The sequence below is a fragment of the Engraulis encrasicolus genome, chromosome 1 (genome assembly GCF_034702125.1).
Source record: "Engraulis encrasicolus isolate BLACKSEA-1 chromosome 1, IST_EnEncr_1.0, whole genome shotgun sequence".
Taxonomy (NCBI): domain Eukaryota; kingdom Metazoa; phylum Chordata; class Actinopteri; order Clupeiformes; family Engraulidae; genus Engraulis; species Engraulis encrasicolus.
Genome location: NC_085857.1, coordinates 8,896,415 through 8,911,174, shown reverse-complemented (window position 1 = coordinate 8,911,174; position 14,760 = coordinate 8,896,415). Strand labels below are relative to the sequence as shown.

Here is a 14,760-nt window from a genome sequence, read left to right as displayed (position 1 = left end):
CTCGTTAAAGGACCTGTTCAGTCAATTTCAATATGCAGTTGTATTGCTCACCCTACCCTTGACTTGTCAGTACCCGGTGATGCCACATTTTTCGGCTAAGCCCTTTCCGAGATATGAGCTATTCTAATGGGCTATTCTAAGGCGTTTGTTTACATTTTATTTTATTTTTTTACATCAGATGGTGCAGCCAGTTGGAATACCGGAGTGCTTGCATTCTGCTTTTAGCGAGCATACTCAGTCGTTTCCAATGCTCATGTCCTTTGCAATGAACACACTTCCAGCAACTCTTTGTTTTTTTTTTACGCCTTCCTCAGTCGAAGGGCAAATAAAATGTTACTATAAACACACACACAGAATATGACCCAACAAAACTAACCTATAAACCCATTTATTACCTTGTTATTTGGTTTTATTACCAACAACATCACCACATCATCATTAATACAGTAGTCCATTTCTCCCCCCTACCACACACACACACACACACACACACCGATGGACAGAATGCCAACCCCCCCCCCCACACCAGCCCTGCATACCTGCGCACCAGTGCTTGACACTGGCACCTGCAAACTGGCCAAATGCTGGTAAAACTTGGCTGTGGCTAGTAATACCTTCAGTGTCACTAGCCAATTTGGCTGGCAGCTTATTTCTTGGTATGAATGCGAATCATAGTACCCTATTCTTCCCATATGAATTGTTTGTATTTAAGTTCAAGAAAAAGCTCAGTAACTCCGTTTCTATTTGCTTGACATATTACCATGCAGAAAGCTAAACACTGATCTTGCTTGAGCACCTCATCTTCTGAGGTTAGGCATACACTATCCTGATAAAGAGAAAAAAATATATAAAACTTGTGGCTAGTGGAACACCTGAATGGCAAAGTGACTCGGGAAAACCACTAGCCACAGTGGCCGGTGGGTGAAAAAGTGAATGTCAAGCCCTGCATACCTGCGCACACTCATGCGTGCACAATGCCAATGTGCCGTCCTCATGATCATCACTGGCGGCCCTCTGTAACTGAACACTACGCAGCAGGGGAGCCAGGCAATGACAAGAGGACTCTTCATGTTACCTGGCCTGCTCACCTTACCTGCTCACCAAGAGCAAAACCTGCTCCATGGCAGACAACAAAATAGACCCTCTATGTTGATTGACGCGCACGCACGCATGCACCGCACGCACACACGCAAACACACCTCAGGAGGCAAGCATGTACTCTCACGTTTCCCTTTCAGTCACGTTCCCGTTCAGCCAGACTCAAAACACAGAGAAAATGTGCATAAAACTGGCGGGTCATGCAAGGACCCGAGACATTCAATGTAGACGTACAGTTTCTTTATGCAAGAAGCTCAGAAATAACATACCAGTGCTTCCCAGCAGTACCTTCACCCATGACTGAGGTGCTGTTTCCACGTAGCTGGATATTTTTATATGTGGATATTTTTTTCTCCTGGTTGCATTGGTTTTGGTCTTCCGTTTCCACGTTGCAGATATTTAAAATCCAGGTATAAAAAGCAGGAGAAAAAAATATCCTGTTTAGGGGGCTGAAACGCATTTGTTACAATGGAGGATTTATTTTTATCCACATGTTGCGTTTACACCTCAACAGGAGAAAAAAATACCCTGCTAAAAAAATATCCTGCTACAGGGAAACAGTATCTAAGTTGCCCTTGAATAAACTCTGAGCTAACTGGATCTCACATTGCTCCAAGTAGGCAGCTGATATCCTGTTCCTAAAAACTAGAGGAAGAAAGTCGTCTGGAGCAAAGCGCCAGCTCTGTGTAATGGAATGTCTCAGTCTCTCTGCAGTGACAAGTCAAGGTCACTGAACCAAATGACACAGTATGTGAAACCAACACAGATCAAGGGAACAAGTGAGACCATGCACCTGTAAACCATCAAAGATGGATGCCATGGCAAAACAAGTAATAGCTACTTCCTCTAAGTAAACAACAGGAACTCCAACAACAGAGACATTCAAAATGTCATGCCTATTGTGCCCCCTTTAACATCAATCAAATGCTCTAGAAATTTACAAGGGAGTTTTGATAGTGCAAAGGAACAATACTGCAAGAGCAGAGTTGGATATTGCAAAGTTTTAATTTTCGAGGGGCGTTTGATGCACCCTACTCCTCTTCCTGTATTCTGACTGACACTACGTTACTCTACCAGCGGGTCAGTGAGGCCAGGCAGACGGGGCCTGATATGACTCTAGAACCGTGGATGACACTGCAGGGGGGGGGTGATGGGACTCTAGAACCATGGATAGGACTCTAGAACCATGGATAGGACTCTAGAACCATGGATAGGACTCTAGAACCATGGATGACACTGCAGCATTCCGCTGTTCCCTGGTTTCCATAAACACAGTCAGATGGCCGTGGTGGTGCGATGTAGGTCACCGAAATGCCACGGGGCCGGGCCACAAAGGGGAGGCGGGAAGGGGTGTGTGAGAGAGAGAGAGGTGGTGAGAGAAAAAGTATTGATACTTTTGTTTTGTCTTGTTATTATTTGTATGCAATGCTTTGGCAACACTGTTATCTTAACATGCTGAAGTACCATTTGATTTGAATTTGAATTTGAGAGAGAGAGAGAGAGAGAGAGAGAGAGAGAGAGAGAGAGAGAGAGAGTGTGCGAGAGCGAGAGCGAGAGAGAGAGAGAGAGAGAGAGAGAGAGAGAGAGAGAGAGAGAGAGAGAGATTTTTTTTTTTTGAGATTTTAAAAAGTTCTTTATTCACAATAAGGTTGTTTTACAATCACCCCATGGCAGATAGCCAGGGTCAAGCAATACATATAATCAGCAAATAGATTAATCTACAGGAAATAGCTGAAGTGCAGTTCCTCATTCAGTACAGAGCACAAAGCATTTTTGTAACACCACCTTGCTTCAAATGTTTCCAAATCATTCATGAGTTTAAAAAAACGAAAATCAACAAGGACCCTTGACTTAACCAGTGAAGGAAATACATCTGAAAGCTCAGTTCCAGGTATTTCCTCCACTCTGTTCCTCCTGGTAACATAAATTGCCATCTTGGCTTCACCCAGAATGAAATTGATCAGTCGGCATACATTTTGTTTACGCTTTACATACCTAAACCCAAGAATAAAGGTCTCTGCAGAGAATTCTTCATTGCAATGATCGAAAAACTGCTCCAAGCTAGCAAACAGTGGTCGCAATCGTGTACATTGTAAAAAAGCATGAAATACTGACTCCCTCTGGTAACAGAAGGGACACTCCTGGCCAACAGTTGGATTTAAAACAGAGACAAAAGTATTCACAGCAATAGCCCCATGAAGAATTCTCCACTGCAAATCACCCAGTTTCTTAGGTAATGGTGGTTTATAAAGTGCTCTCCACTCAGGCTTTACATTGACACTTAACTTTAGAACATTGCGCCAGGGTGTGTCAACTCTACTTGCAAGACATTTTTTGTTTAAAACCTTAACACACGCATTGTACAACTGTTTCCCCGACGCACCACTCAAAGTAAGGCCAGGTAGGTTAGGCTTAGAGCATGACCCACTACTCTCGTCAAGTATGGGCGAAAGACTTAAGTCAGGAAACTCATCAAATTCATCTGGATGTGCCACTCCTGCACTGTAGTCCTTGAGTAGCTTTGACTCTTCTGCAGTGCAGCTAGTGCGCCACTTATCCAGTAGCTTTGAGGCCACACGCGTGCATCTCAGTCCCATAGAGTCCGCAAAGCTCCTCACATCTTTGAACTCAGCTCCTGCCCGGATAACTACATCCTTCAATGTCACAATCTTGGAATCGAGGAGCCTCCTCTGAAAAGTGGGAAAGTCCGATAAGGATACGTCCATCCTCGCACCCCCCACCACCGGCTGTTGTAGCAGCCAGTGTAAGGAGTTGGTTTGCTTCTGCCCTTGTATGTGGAACAGGCCCCATATTTTTAGAGTGGTACGATAAAATGGAGGCATTTTAGAACAGTCAACCCTCTGCGGCACAGTTAAAAACAGTGACTTATCTAGCCCCAACCCTGCACAAGTTCTTAAAACAGTACAGCTGAGAAGTTTCCAAGCCACAACAGTAGGCCCAGTCAGGAGCTTTTTCACAAATTGCAATCTGAAAGCTGCAGTCCTACTATGAAAATTAATGAGACCATGCCCACCCTCATCTTTTGGTAGAAACAAAATAGGTTGTGGTACCCAGTGGTAGTTATCCCAAAATAAATTTACAACTACAGATTGCAATTTGTTTAAGAGATCAGGTGGAGGGTCCACACAGGCCAGACGGTGCCACAAGGATGATGCCACCAAGTTATTTATGATGAGGACCCGTCCCCTGTAAGACATCTTTGGCAATAACCATTTCCATTTCTCAAGACGCCCATTCACACTTTCAGCCATCCCCTCCCAGTTTTTCTGCATAACAATGTCATTCCCCAAGAAGACACCCAAATATTTAAAACCATCTTTTTTCCAACATAACCCATCTGGGAGTGTTGGAGCCCCATCTGCCCATTGACCCAGCAATAGAGCCTCACTTTTGGCCCAATTAACTCTGGCCGAGGAAACAGTATTAAAATCCTTGAGAATTTTAATGGTCACCTCTATGTCCCTGTCCCCTCTAACCATCAAAACCAAGTCATCAGCGTAGGCAGACAGCCGTATGGGGTTAATGAACTCAGGTAAAACCACACCACTTAATGCCCCCCTTAGCTTATTTAAAAGAGGCTCTATTGCTAAGGAATACAGCATACCAGACAGTGAGCAACCCTGGCGGATCCCCCTACCAACCTTGAAGGGAGCACTTAAACCACCATTAATTTTCAGTATACTCTCCACATCATTGTACAGAACCCTGATCATGTTTACAAAGCTTTCGCTGAATCCAAAAGCAAGTAACGTGTCCCATAGGTACTTAAACTCCACGAGATCAAAGGCCTTAGTCTGATCTAAAGACACCAACCCCAGGTCGATCCCCAAATGTTTAGAAACATGTATCATGTCACGGATTAATGATACATTGTCAAATATTGATCTACCGGGAACGCAGTAACTTTGGTCCGGATGGATAACCTGGTCCATTACTTTGGACAGTCTACTGGCCAAAACTTTAGACAATAATTTAAAATCACTACACAGGAGTGACACAGGCCTCCAGCAGCGGATATCGGTGAGGTCACCTTTTTTAGGGAGAAGTGTGAGGACCGCCCGGCGACAGCTCACTGGTAAGCGCCCCCTAGTGACACTATCACTGAGTACAGCAAGCAGATCCTCTCCTATCTCCGACCAGAAGCACTTATAAAAGTCAACTGGGATGCCATCCAGGCCAGGAGCCTTTCCGCATTCCATCCCCTGAAGAGCTTTCTCAAGCTCCCCAAGTGTCAGGACGGCATCAAGCTCGGGAATGGACTCGACTGCAACCTGAGGCAAATTACTCAGAAAAAGGCCATCAGACCCCCCATCCTTGAGTTCACTCCTGTATAGATCTTGGTAGAATTGTGTAGCTCTTTTGCGAATTTCAACATCATCTGTCAATAGAGCTCCAGATTGAGATTTTAATGCATGAATAAATCTTTTCTGGCCATTTTTCTTTTCTAGACTAAAAAAGTATTTAGACGGGACATCCATCTGCTCTACACCCCGAAACCTTGAACGGACCAAAGCACCCTTGGCACTAATTCCCAGCAGCTCAGTTAACGCATTCTTCTTTTTAGCCAGATCATTAATTTCATCTTCATTCCCAGTAGAGAAAGCCAGCATCTGAATTTCTTTTAGTTCCTTCTCCAAAATATCTATAGACTGGGCTCTGTCTCTTGTGATGTTTTGAGTGTACTGTTTACAAAGTTGCTGAATTTGTATTTTACCAACATCCCACCATTGTTGTAATGAGACAAAATAACTCTTGCTTCCCTTAAAATCTGCCCAAAAAGTTTTAAAAACCTCCTTGAAATGTTTGTCATGGACAAGGGATGAATTAAAGTGCCAATAAGCACTTTTAGGCTTGACATCTTTCAAAGTGACACTACAATACAATAGCCAATGGTCAGAAAACCCCACAGGAACAATTACACAATTTCTAAAAATATTCAAATGATGTTTGTAACAATAAAATCTATCAAGCCTAGCCATGGAAATCATGTTGCTATGAGTATGTGTCCAGGTATACTGCCTTTGTTCTCTGTGAATGGTTCACCATACATCACTTAAATCATGTGTGTGAATGCATTGAATAAGTGTTCTACGTGACAGCATGTGTGGTTCTGAATGGTTTCTGTCAATATCACTTTCTGTACAGTTGTAGTCGCCACCAACAAAAAGATATTCATCACTGCTACACCCAGCTATCAGGGTGGATAACTGACTCAGAAACTCCACCCTCTCTGACGCGTTAGTAGGAGCATATACACAAATTATATTTAACACATGATTCTCAAAAAGTGCTCTAACTTTAAGTAGTCTTCCTGGAATTACTTCCAACAACTCATAGGAAATTGGCATAAAATTATTTGCAAATAATATAGCAACACCACCACTAACAGAAGTATTATGACTTAGCAGAGAGAGCCCGGCCCATTCTAAACCCCATTCTGCAGCGTTAACCAAGTCACTATGCGTCTCTTGCAGGAGAGCGACGTCGAGGCGCTTCACCTTTAACAGTTCATAAAGCTCTGCTCTTTTAAGTGGGTCTCTTGCCCCGTTCACATTCAAGGAAGCAATGCGAACCTCACCCATGAAGAGCAAAATTAAAAGGAAAAGAAACATAAACATAATGTTTTCAAATAGGCTCGTTTCCATCTTCATCAGTGCCATACAGCTGATTATGCACCTTTGTAATAATCTTGCGTAACCGGTGATATTCTCGTCTGTTAACCAGACCATCTGCTATGAACAATTTTGCTTTGGTCAAAAACTGCTCAACATCCGGAAAATACTGTTCAATTTGGACGTTTTTAGCATGCTTAGTTCGGGCTAGGAAGTTATTCACGTCTTCTACAGTGTACACTTGGGAAGCAAAACCACTCGTGGGAATACTACAGTTAATGCTGCAGTCCGAGTCAAATTCGCTTTCTGTTTCCGTTTCAACTTCCCTGGCTGCACTTCTTAAGTTTGCAGATTTACTGGTCACCTTGGCCGTTTTATTTTTTATTTCATTTAGAGGTGGGCTCCGCCTCCTCTTCTGTCTATTTTTAGGCACTTTAAAAATTGGTGATACTTCCTCTGCTTCCATTTGAGAACCTTCGTCCTCAGCATCATTGTCATCCGACTTATCCCCCTCATCCTCAGCCACGCAATCAGCTGGTGCAACTGTGCTTTGTGCTGGCTCCGTCGGAGCACTGCCCTCCTCAACCAAACCCGCGGGTGAGCTTTGAGGAGGGGAGGCCTCCGGCGGTGGCACCGTACCTTCCCCATTTTCATGACCCCTCTCCATGTTAGTATTAGCGGCAGTAGAAGCATTCGAGGCAGTAGAATTCCCCTCTGCCTCCTCAGAAGGGGCACCCTCCCTCCCCACACCTCCGGTAGTGGAATCATCTCTTCTTTCAGGACATAACCGCACTAAATGACCATTTTGACCGCATCCAAAACACTTCATCACGCTAGACGAGACATAAATAGGATAGACGAATCCATCCACAGTCACATTCAGCGTCAAGTCAAGATCCTCACGACTATTGTTTAACGTCATATAGACAAAACGTCTGAAGGACACGACATGTTTCAATTGTGCGGAGTTAGTGGAAATTGCGATCTTCCTAATGGGCGAAATTAACTTTCCGTAACGGGACAGAGTTTTTGTGAGAAACTCATCTTTGACAAAGGGGGGCACATTAGATATGATCACTTTTTTTGATGGTGTCGATAAGGGGAAAACAGAGGTGAATATGTCATTGATAACCACACCCTTCTCCACAATGGAGTTTGCGAGCTCCACAGTTTCCAAAAACAAAACTACCGCACTGTTCATCCGAGCGGCAGAGAGTATTTTATCGTGACCAACCACCTCTCCCACTGCTAAACTGCAATCATGAACACTTGCGCTGGAGTTAATCTTGACCCCATGGCGCCGAGTCAGAGATTCAAACACTTCTCTACCTGAGGCCGCCATCCTGCCTGTACGGCAGGGCGCCCCGGTGCGAGAAATCACTCCACAAAACCGCGAAACCCACGAACCACTAAACAACACCACTCAACGCGTAAGTAAAGTAGTAAACATGGCAAAGAAAGAAAAATAGAAAAGATAGAAAAGGATCAGAGACCCTGGCACAGCGGCCGCTCTCAGCACTCGCTCTCACACACACTCACAAGCTCCACCCACACCGCGCAGACGCAGAGAGAGAGAGAGAGAGAGAGAGAGAGCGTGCAAGAGCGAGACCAAGAGAGCAAGACACACAAGCTCTGGCAGACAAACAAGGCTTCTGTTTCTCGTCGCTCCCCAGCTAGCATCTTATTGGTTCCTGATGAGTAATAATCACATTACAACCACCAGAGAAGCTAATGCAGTTAGCAACTATGGGTTCACGAAAAACGGTTTCTCTCAACGTGGTATGGCAACTGCTCCGCTCAGGCTAAGGTAGTAATGCATAGAGTAGTGTAGGGATGCACCCGATACTGCTCATTGTACTCGTACTCGTCAAGCACTTGCCAATACCAGGAACGATACTGCTAGTACACGAAACGTTCTTTACAATGCAGGACCATTGAGAGTAAATAGAATGGAGGCCAAAATTCTATTTCATTGTTGAAGCCAAGTTGGAGCCAAGGTTGGACCCAAAAAGACCAAAAAATGGCCAAATCCCATTCATTCCTATGAGAGACATAAAACCCTGTATCTCCCTTAAATGCCACTCCAGGGGGATCATTTTTCGCTCAACTAGTAGGTCCCCTTGCTCTCCAACTTACCAGGGTGGTGATTTTTTGTGGTGATGTTTTATTTTAGAGAGATATTAAAAGTTAAATTGACCAATGAGCATCAGAACATGGTTTGTTTGACAGTTAGAAGTCTTGTTGTTGTCCAATCAGCACCTGCGTTTGGCGTTGCTAAGGTGGAATGTAAGTTGGAATGTTCCCAAATCTGGCTTCAAAGCCTTGAATGGCAAATAGCGTTGATTTGGCGTCCATTCTATTTACTGTCAATGTGCAGGACCGAGAGATAGTGCAAGAGTTTCTTCCCTCAAACCATCCGCTTTGTAAAATTCTTAGGACACCTTTTCTGTTACTATTGTTTTTTCCCTTACTGATTATTACACGGTGAACCTTCATTTCACTGCCAATTGTGCCAGCACCAGAAAGCGTGGGACACATAAAATCTTGAATTTTGAAAAGAAATCCACTCCATGCAGAGCTATACGTCTGTATGATGCACCTCACCATGAAAGAGGTCAGGAGAGCAAGAGAGCGAGACAGACAGGCAGACAGACAGCAACTACACTGCATCCCTGTACAGTGATAATCTCACCCCCCCGGCCACGCCCCCTGTGATGCCATGCTACTTACACAGAGGCCCTGCCCTCTGCAAAAAAAAGTCCAAAAACCGCTTTTAATAACTGACAAAAACCACTAATAGCATTAGTAGCACTAATATTCAATTAGGCTAGCCAATGTAGCATGTAAGTTAATAAGACATGCGGTTTGTTTTCCCCCAAAAAGGGGCGTAACGCACATTCACAAGCAAAGTACCCGGATGGCCATTCATACGTATGATGTGCCTTACCTGGGTATGGTCTGGATAATGAAGATGTCCTGCCCACGCACAGACTCCTTAACGTCCACTCTGGTCTCTGTTGACAAGACACCACATGAAAACACATTGAACAGGGTTGTCTCTACCCCCCAAAACTTATTTCATTGAGCAAAGACTCTCAGACAATATCTCCCAGTTCATTGTACAGTTTCCTTTTTTGGTAACAGAAGTGCAAAGGAAATGATCGTATATATATATGCTGGTCCAGGAACGGTTATATCGTTGCTTCTAACACTGGTGAAAGAGGGCTTTCTCTACACAGTACATTTGGTAGCGCAAATTCAGAACTTAGATTGTTTGTTTGTTTACATTTATGGCCAAATATGCAACTGTGGCTATTTCATGGCCAGTACAGGTAATACTATTCACTTCACATTAAAAATCAACAATGATAAAAAGTAATTGAATAAATACATTAAATAAGTTTGGTCACATCAATACATTTTAAAAAGTGTTGTATTTTCCTTCTGAGAGCAGGGCAAGATAGAATATGCTGATGTCCACAGAACTTGGAGGGTAGGTGCAAAATACACTCTAGTGTCAATTTTGACTAAGTCTTGTAAGTGCTGAACGTACGTGTGTCAATTCAGTGTGTAGAGGGGAGGGTCCAAACTAACAGAATTGACTGTGTATATGGCTCTAATTGGTGCAAGGGGCACTGGACTGGACAGGGAGGATGCTGATTGGCTACAGCACTGCTGTGGAGGATGCTAGTTGGCTACAGCACTGGGCAGGGGGGAAGCTGATTGGCTACCGCACTACTATGGAGGATGGTGATTGGCTGCTCACCTCTGTTGGACTCCTGATATACTACAGACTTCCCCAGCTCAACACCAAGCCGTCTGCAGAGAGAGAGAGAGAGAGAGAGAGAGAGAGTGAGAGAGACAGAGAGAGAGAGAGAGAGAGAGAGAGAGAGAGAGAGAGAGAGACAGAGAGACAGAGAGACAGAGAGAGAGACAGAGACAGAGAGACAGAGAGAGAGAGAGAGAGAGAGAGAGAGAGAGAGAGAGACAGAGAGAGAGAGAGACAGAGAGACACACACACACACACAGACACGTGAGTACACTGTATGTTTTACACAATCTCCATTCATAAAGTCAACACACTTCACCTTACACCCATCACCCCCAACATTCATTGACACAAATGTGCACATGTACACACACACACACACACACACACACACACACACACATAGCCTACGCACCCACGCATATAGCCTACACACACACGCGCATATAGCCTGCACACGCGCACGCACACACTTATCGCGCGCGCACACAATAAGTTGCCGCACCAAAATTCCACTGTAAGCAAATACTTCCGAACAAACACACAAAAAAAAAAAAAAAAAAGATGGCAGTTTTATGGCTGAATGTGATCCCAGCTCTGCCTCTGGGTCAGGCCTGTAGATAAGGACACCAAAGGGCAAGGTGATCAATTCCCTTTGGACAGCTGACAAACAAAACAACACTACGTACGCAGCAGCACATGTGATACGTGGACAAGGCATGAAGTCCACCTCTTCAACAGCTGACACTAACCCACCAGAGGGGGTATTCCACAAACATTGTTAAAGTGACACTGTCCAATTTTTGGAAATAAGCTCAGATTACACCTCCCCCTGAGTTAAAAAATTGAGTTTGACCGTTTTCATGTACTTTCAACCGTTCTCTGAGTACGGCAGTGCAAACTTCACCTTCAAGCTAGCAGTTAACATTGACTCCTATGAGACCAGTTAGCCGCCAGCTGGTCTCTCATAGGACTCAATGTTAACTGCTAGTTTGGGGGTAAAATTTGCACGGCCATACTCAGAAAACGGTTGAAAGTACAGGAGAATGGTAGAAGTCAACTATTTAACTAAAGGGGATGTGTAATATGAGCTTATATCCAAAATGGGACAATATCACTTTAAGTGATGAAACTGGCTAAGTTTATTTGTTTGTTTGTCTGTGATGAAGGACTGATAGTCCGAAATGTTATGCCATTACATTTTGGGAGCATCAGACGCAGACCTTGCGGACCTTTACTTTTCCTTTCATTTTATGGACAAGACTGGTACATTTTTCAAATCACACATCTAAAAAAACAAAACTACAGTTAAGTTAACCTACAGAAAAGGGGTAAACCTATACAAAGGCTGCATATTTTCTTTACAGTAGTTAGTCAAGGACATGAAGACTCCAGGCTCTTCTATTAACCAATTGACCACTCCCCCTCTCTAAGACACTGTGTGAGATTTTTAGTTGTTTATTTCCAGAATGCATGCTGCCCATTCACTAATGTTACCTTTTTCATGAATACTTACCACCACCATCAAATTTTAAGTATTCATTATGACTGGAAAAATTGCACTTTTCATACATGAAAAAGGGGGATCATCTCCATGGTCCGCCATTTTGAATTTCCAAAAATAGCCATTTTTAGCTGCAAAAATGACTCTACTTGGACCTTACTAGAAAATATTTCTTTATTACTTAGTAAACTTTCATGTAAAGATCAAATTTGGCAATAGGTAGCCCAGTTTCAATGAGCAGCATAGTTGCAGTACCTGTTTTGACCATTTCCTGCACAGTGACTCTTCTATTAACCAATTGACCACTCCCCCTCTCTAAGTTAACTTAACCTGGTTTCCTAACTGAACCACCGTCTTGGAATACACCTGACCATCAGGGCTTGACATTAATTTTGCCACTGTGGCTAGTGGTTTTCAAGAGTCATTAGCCATCCAGCTGTTTTACTAGCTACATTTTTTTTATCATGACGCTGTACATCTAACCTCAGAAGATGATGTGATTATAGTAAGAAGATGAGTGCATGAGTTTCTACATGGAAACAAAAAAACAACTAGAAACTGAGTAACTGACCTTTTTCTTGAACTTAAATACAAATAATTGATACGGGAGGGGCAAAGTGCAGAATATATACGCTATTCTGATATGCCATACCATAGAATAAGCTACCTGCCAAATTGCTTAGTGACACTGAAATTGTTACCAGCCACAGCCCAGTTTTACCAGCATTTGGCCGGTTGGCAGGTGCCAGTGTCAAGCCCTGCTGACCATCTGAAAGACAACACCCCCACTACACCTGGACAAGGGGCTAGGTTACATAAGGACCTAAGCAACCCTGCCCTGTTCACCTTTAAAATGTCACAGGTGATGGCAAGGCCAACTGATAAGGAAAGTTAGAAAGTGACAGATAGCTTGGACATAAAGGGGTGCCCGTTAGCTAAAGGGAAAAACAGGATATGCATGTAGGGTCTGTTTACTCACACTGTAGCGCAGAGAGAGAGAGAGAGAGAGAGAGAGAGAGAGAGAGAGAGAGAGAGAGAGAGAGAGAAGAGAGAGAGAGAGAGAGAGAGAGAGAGAGAGAGAGAGAGAGAGAGAGAGAGAGAGAGAGAGAGAGAGAGAGCCTGGTCAACTCTGTTCAAAGCATCTTTGTTGACAGAGCAGCCTCTCCCCTCCCACACCGCTGCCCCCCCCCAGGCTAGATACTGTGTTGTGACCAATTACCCACATGGGGTAGCGTCGCATTGGCTGGAATAGATGTCTGTTATTACTGTTACCATCTGACAGACGGAATGTTAGAGAGAGGTCAACATTCAGTCTGCGTGTGCTATGTACATGTTATTTGTGTATGTGCTTGGGCTACTTATGTGACTAAGTGTATATCACTACTCCTTTGCACATGTACTCTAGCCTGGTTCTCACCGGCGGTGCATGTGTATACACAAACTACCGTCTGGTAGCACTGCCGTTAACATGCTCTTCTCGAGTCAGAAAATAAATGGTGCATTTATTGCAACTCACTCACCACCAATAAATGCTTTCAAAAACGTTTTCTATTCATCTCTAAAGTGCCACTATAGTCTAGAATCTGTCATGTGACTCATCAATGCCAGCTGCCGTTGATATTCAAGCAAGAAATGCTCCGTTTATTTTCTACTCGAGACGAGCATGTCAATGGCAGCGCTACCAGATGGTAGTGTGTGATAGGGATGCAAATTATCGATGAATTCATTAATCATTAGTTGATAGCCTTATCGATCGACTTACGATTAATTGATAAGCGGCGTTTTCTCCCCAAAATCTCAATGTTTCTGGAAAAAAAACTACTAAATCTAAAAATGTTCATTAAAAAACGAGATAAAATACCACATTTAAATTAATTATATTTCATTTAATTACATTTCTTTAATCCAAAAGTGATTTAAATATTCACACTATTCACACACACTCTTCACATGCCCATTTCACCTGAGTCTCTTGTCAGTTGAATTGTCGATTAATATTTTTTAATCGATTAATTCATTGATCGATTAAAGTTGATTACTCGATTAATCGTTTGCATCCCTAGCACACAAGCGCCGCCAGTGAGAACCAGGCTACATGTATTCTTGTTTGCCCTAAATTGTAAGATTTGGGTCAGGTGACTAAAAAAAACGAGGTCAGCAGCCCTCTGTGGCATGCAGACAAAACTCCAAAAGAGTAAACGAGCTTCTGTTGAACTGACATAGCATCTCACAGACTAGCTTGGCTAAAAACAGCATTCTGACAGCATAAGTGTCTGTGTGCGTGTGTACGTGCGTGTGTGCGTGTGTACGCGCTCGCATGCGTCTGTGTGTGTGTGTGTAGGGATGGAAGGGGTATTTTATGATGGGCTTAGAGCTTGCAGAGGCCCGTAGTCCCAGTCAACCTAATGAATAGGGTAGGGTTCTCCCAGTTCTCCCTAAAAGTGTGAGATGGCCATAGGAGGGTGATGGGAGAGGGACAGGGGCAGAAAGCTAGCCAGGCGGCCTGCATATTATCCTGAGCTAGAACTCTTCTTCAGCCCACGTTGAGGCAACCTGTTACAGTGTATGGTAACCTAAAATCCACAATATTGACATTGACAGGGGTGATAGTGAAAAAAAATCCTGAGCCTGAACTTTTTCCCCTGCTCTAAGGACGACGACAAGATACTGCATAGTGACGTAACGTAGGCACATTATTCAAACATCTAATAGCCTGTGTATGACCATTATTCAAGCCTGATAGTAGAATAAACCCT

At 43.6% G+C, this 14,760-nt stretch overlaps 1 protein-coding gene across 2 annotated transcripts in view; it reads right to left on the bottom strand.

Moving 5' to 3' along the window:
* LOC134447081 (phosphoribosyl pyrophosphate synthase-associated protein 1-like) overlaps positions 1–14,760 on the bottom strand; it is a 36,954-nt gene that overhangs the window by 18,534 nt on the left and 3,660 nt on the right. For both annotated transcript variants that reach the window (XM_063196369.1, XM_063196377.1), the window contains 2 exons: positions 10,498–10,550; positions 9,679–9,745 (listed from right to left, as the gene is read on the bottom strand). In XM_063196369.1, the coding sequence (XP_063052439.1) occupies positions 9,679–9,745; positions 10,498–10,550 (120 nt within the window). The remainder of the gene's footprint in view (positions 1–9,678; positions 9,746–10,497; positions 10,551–14,760) is intronic.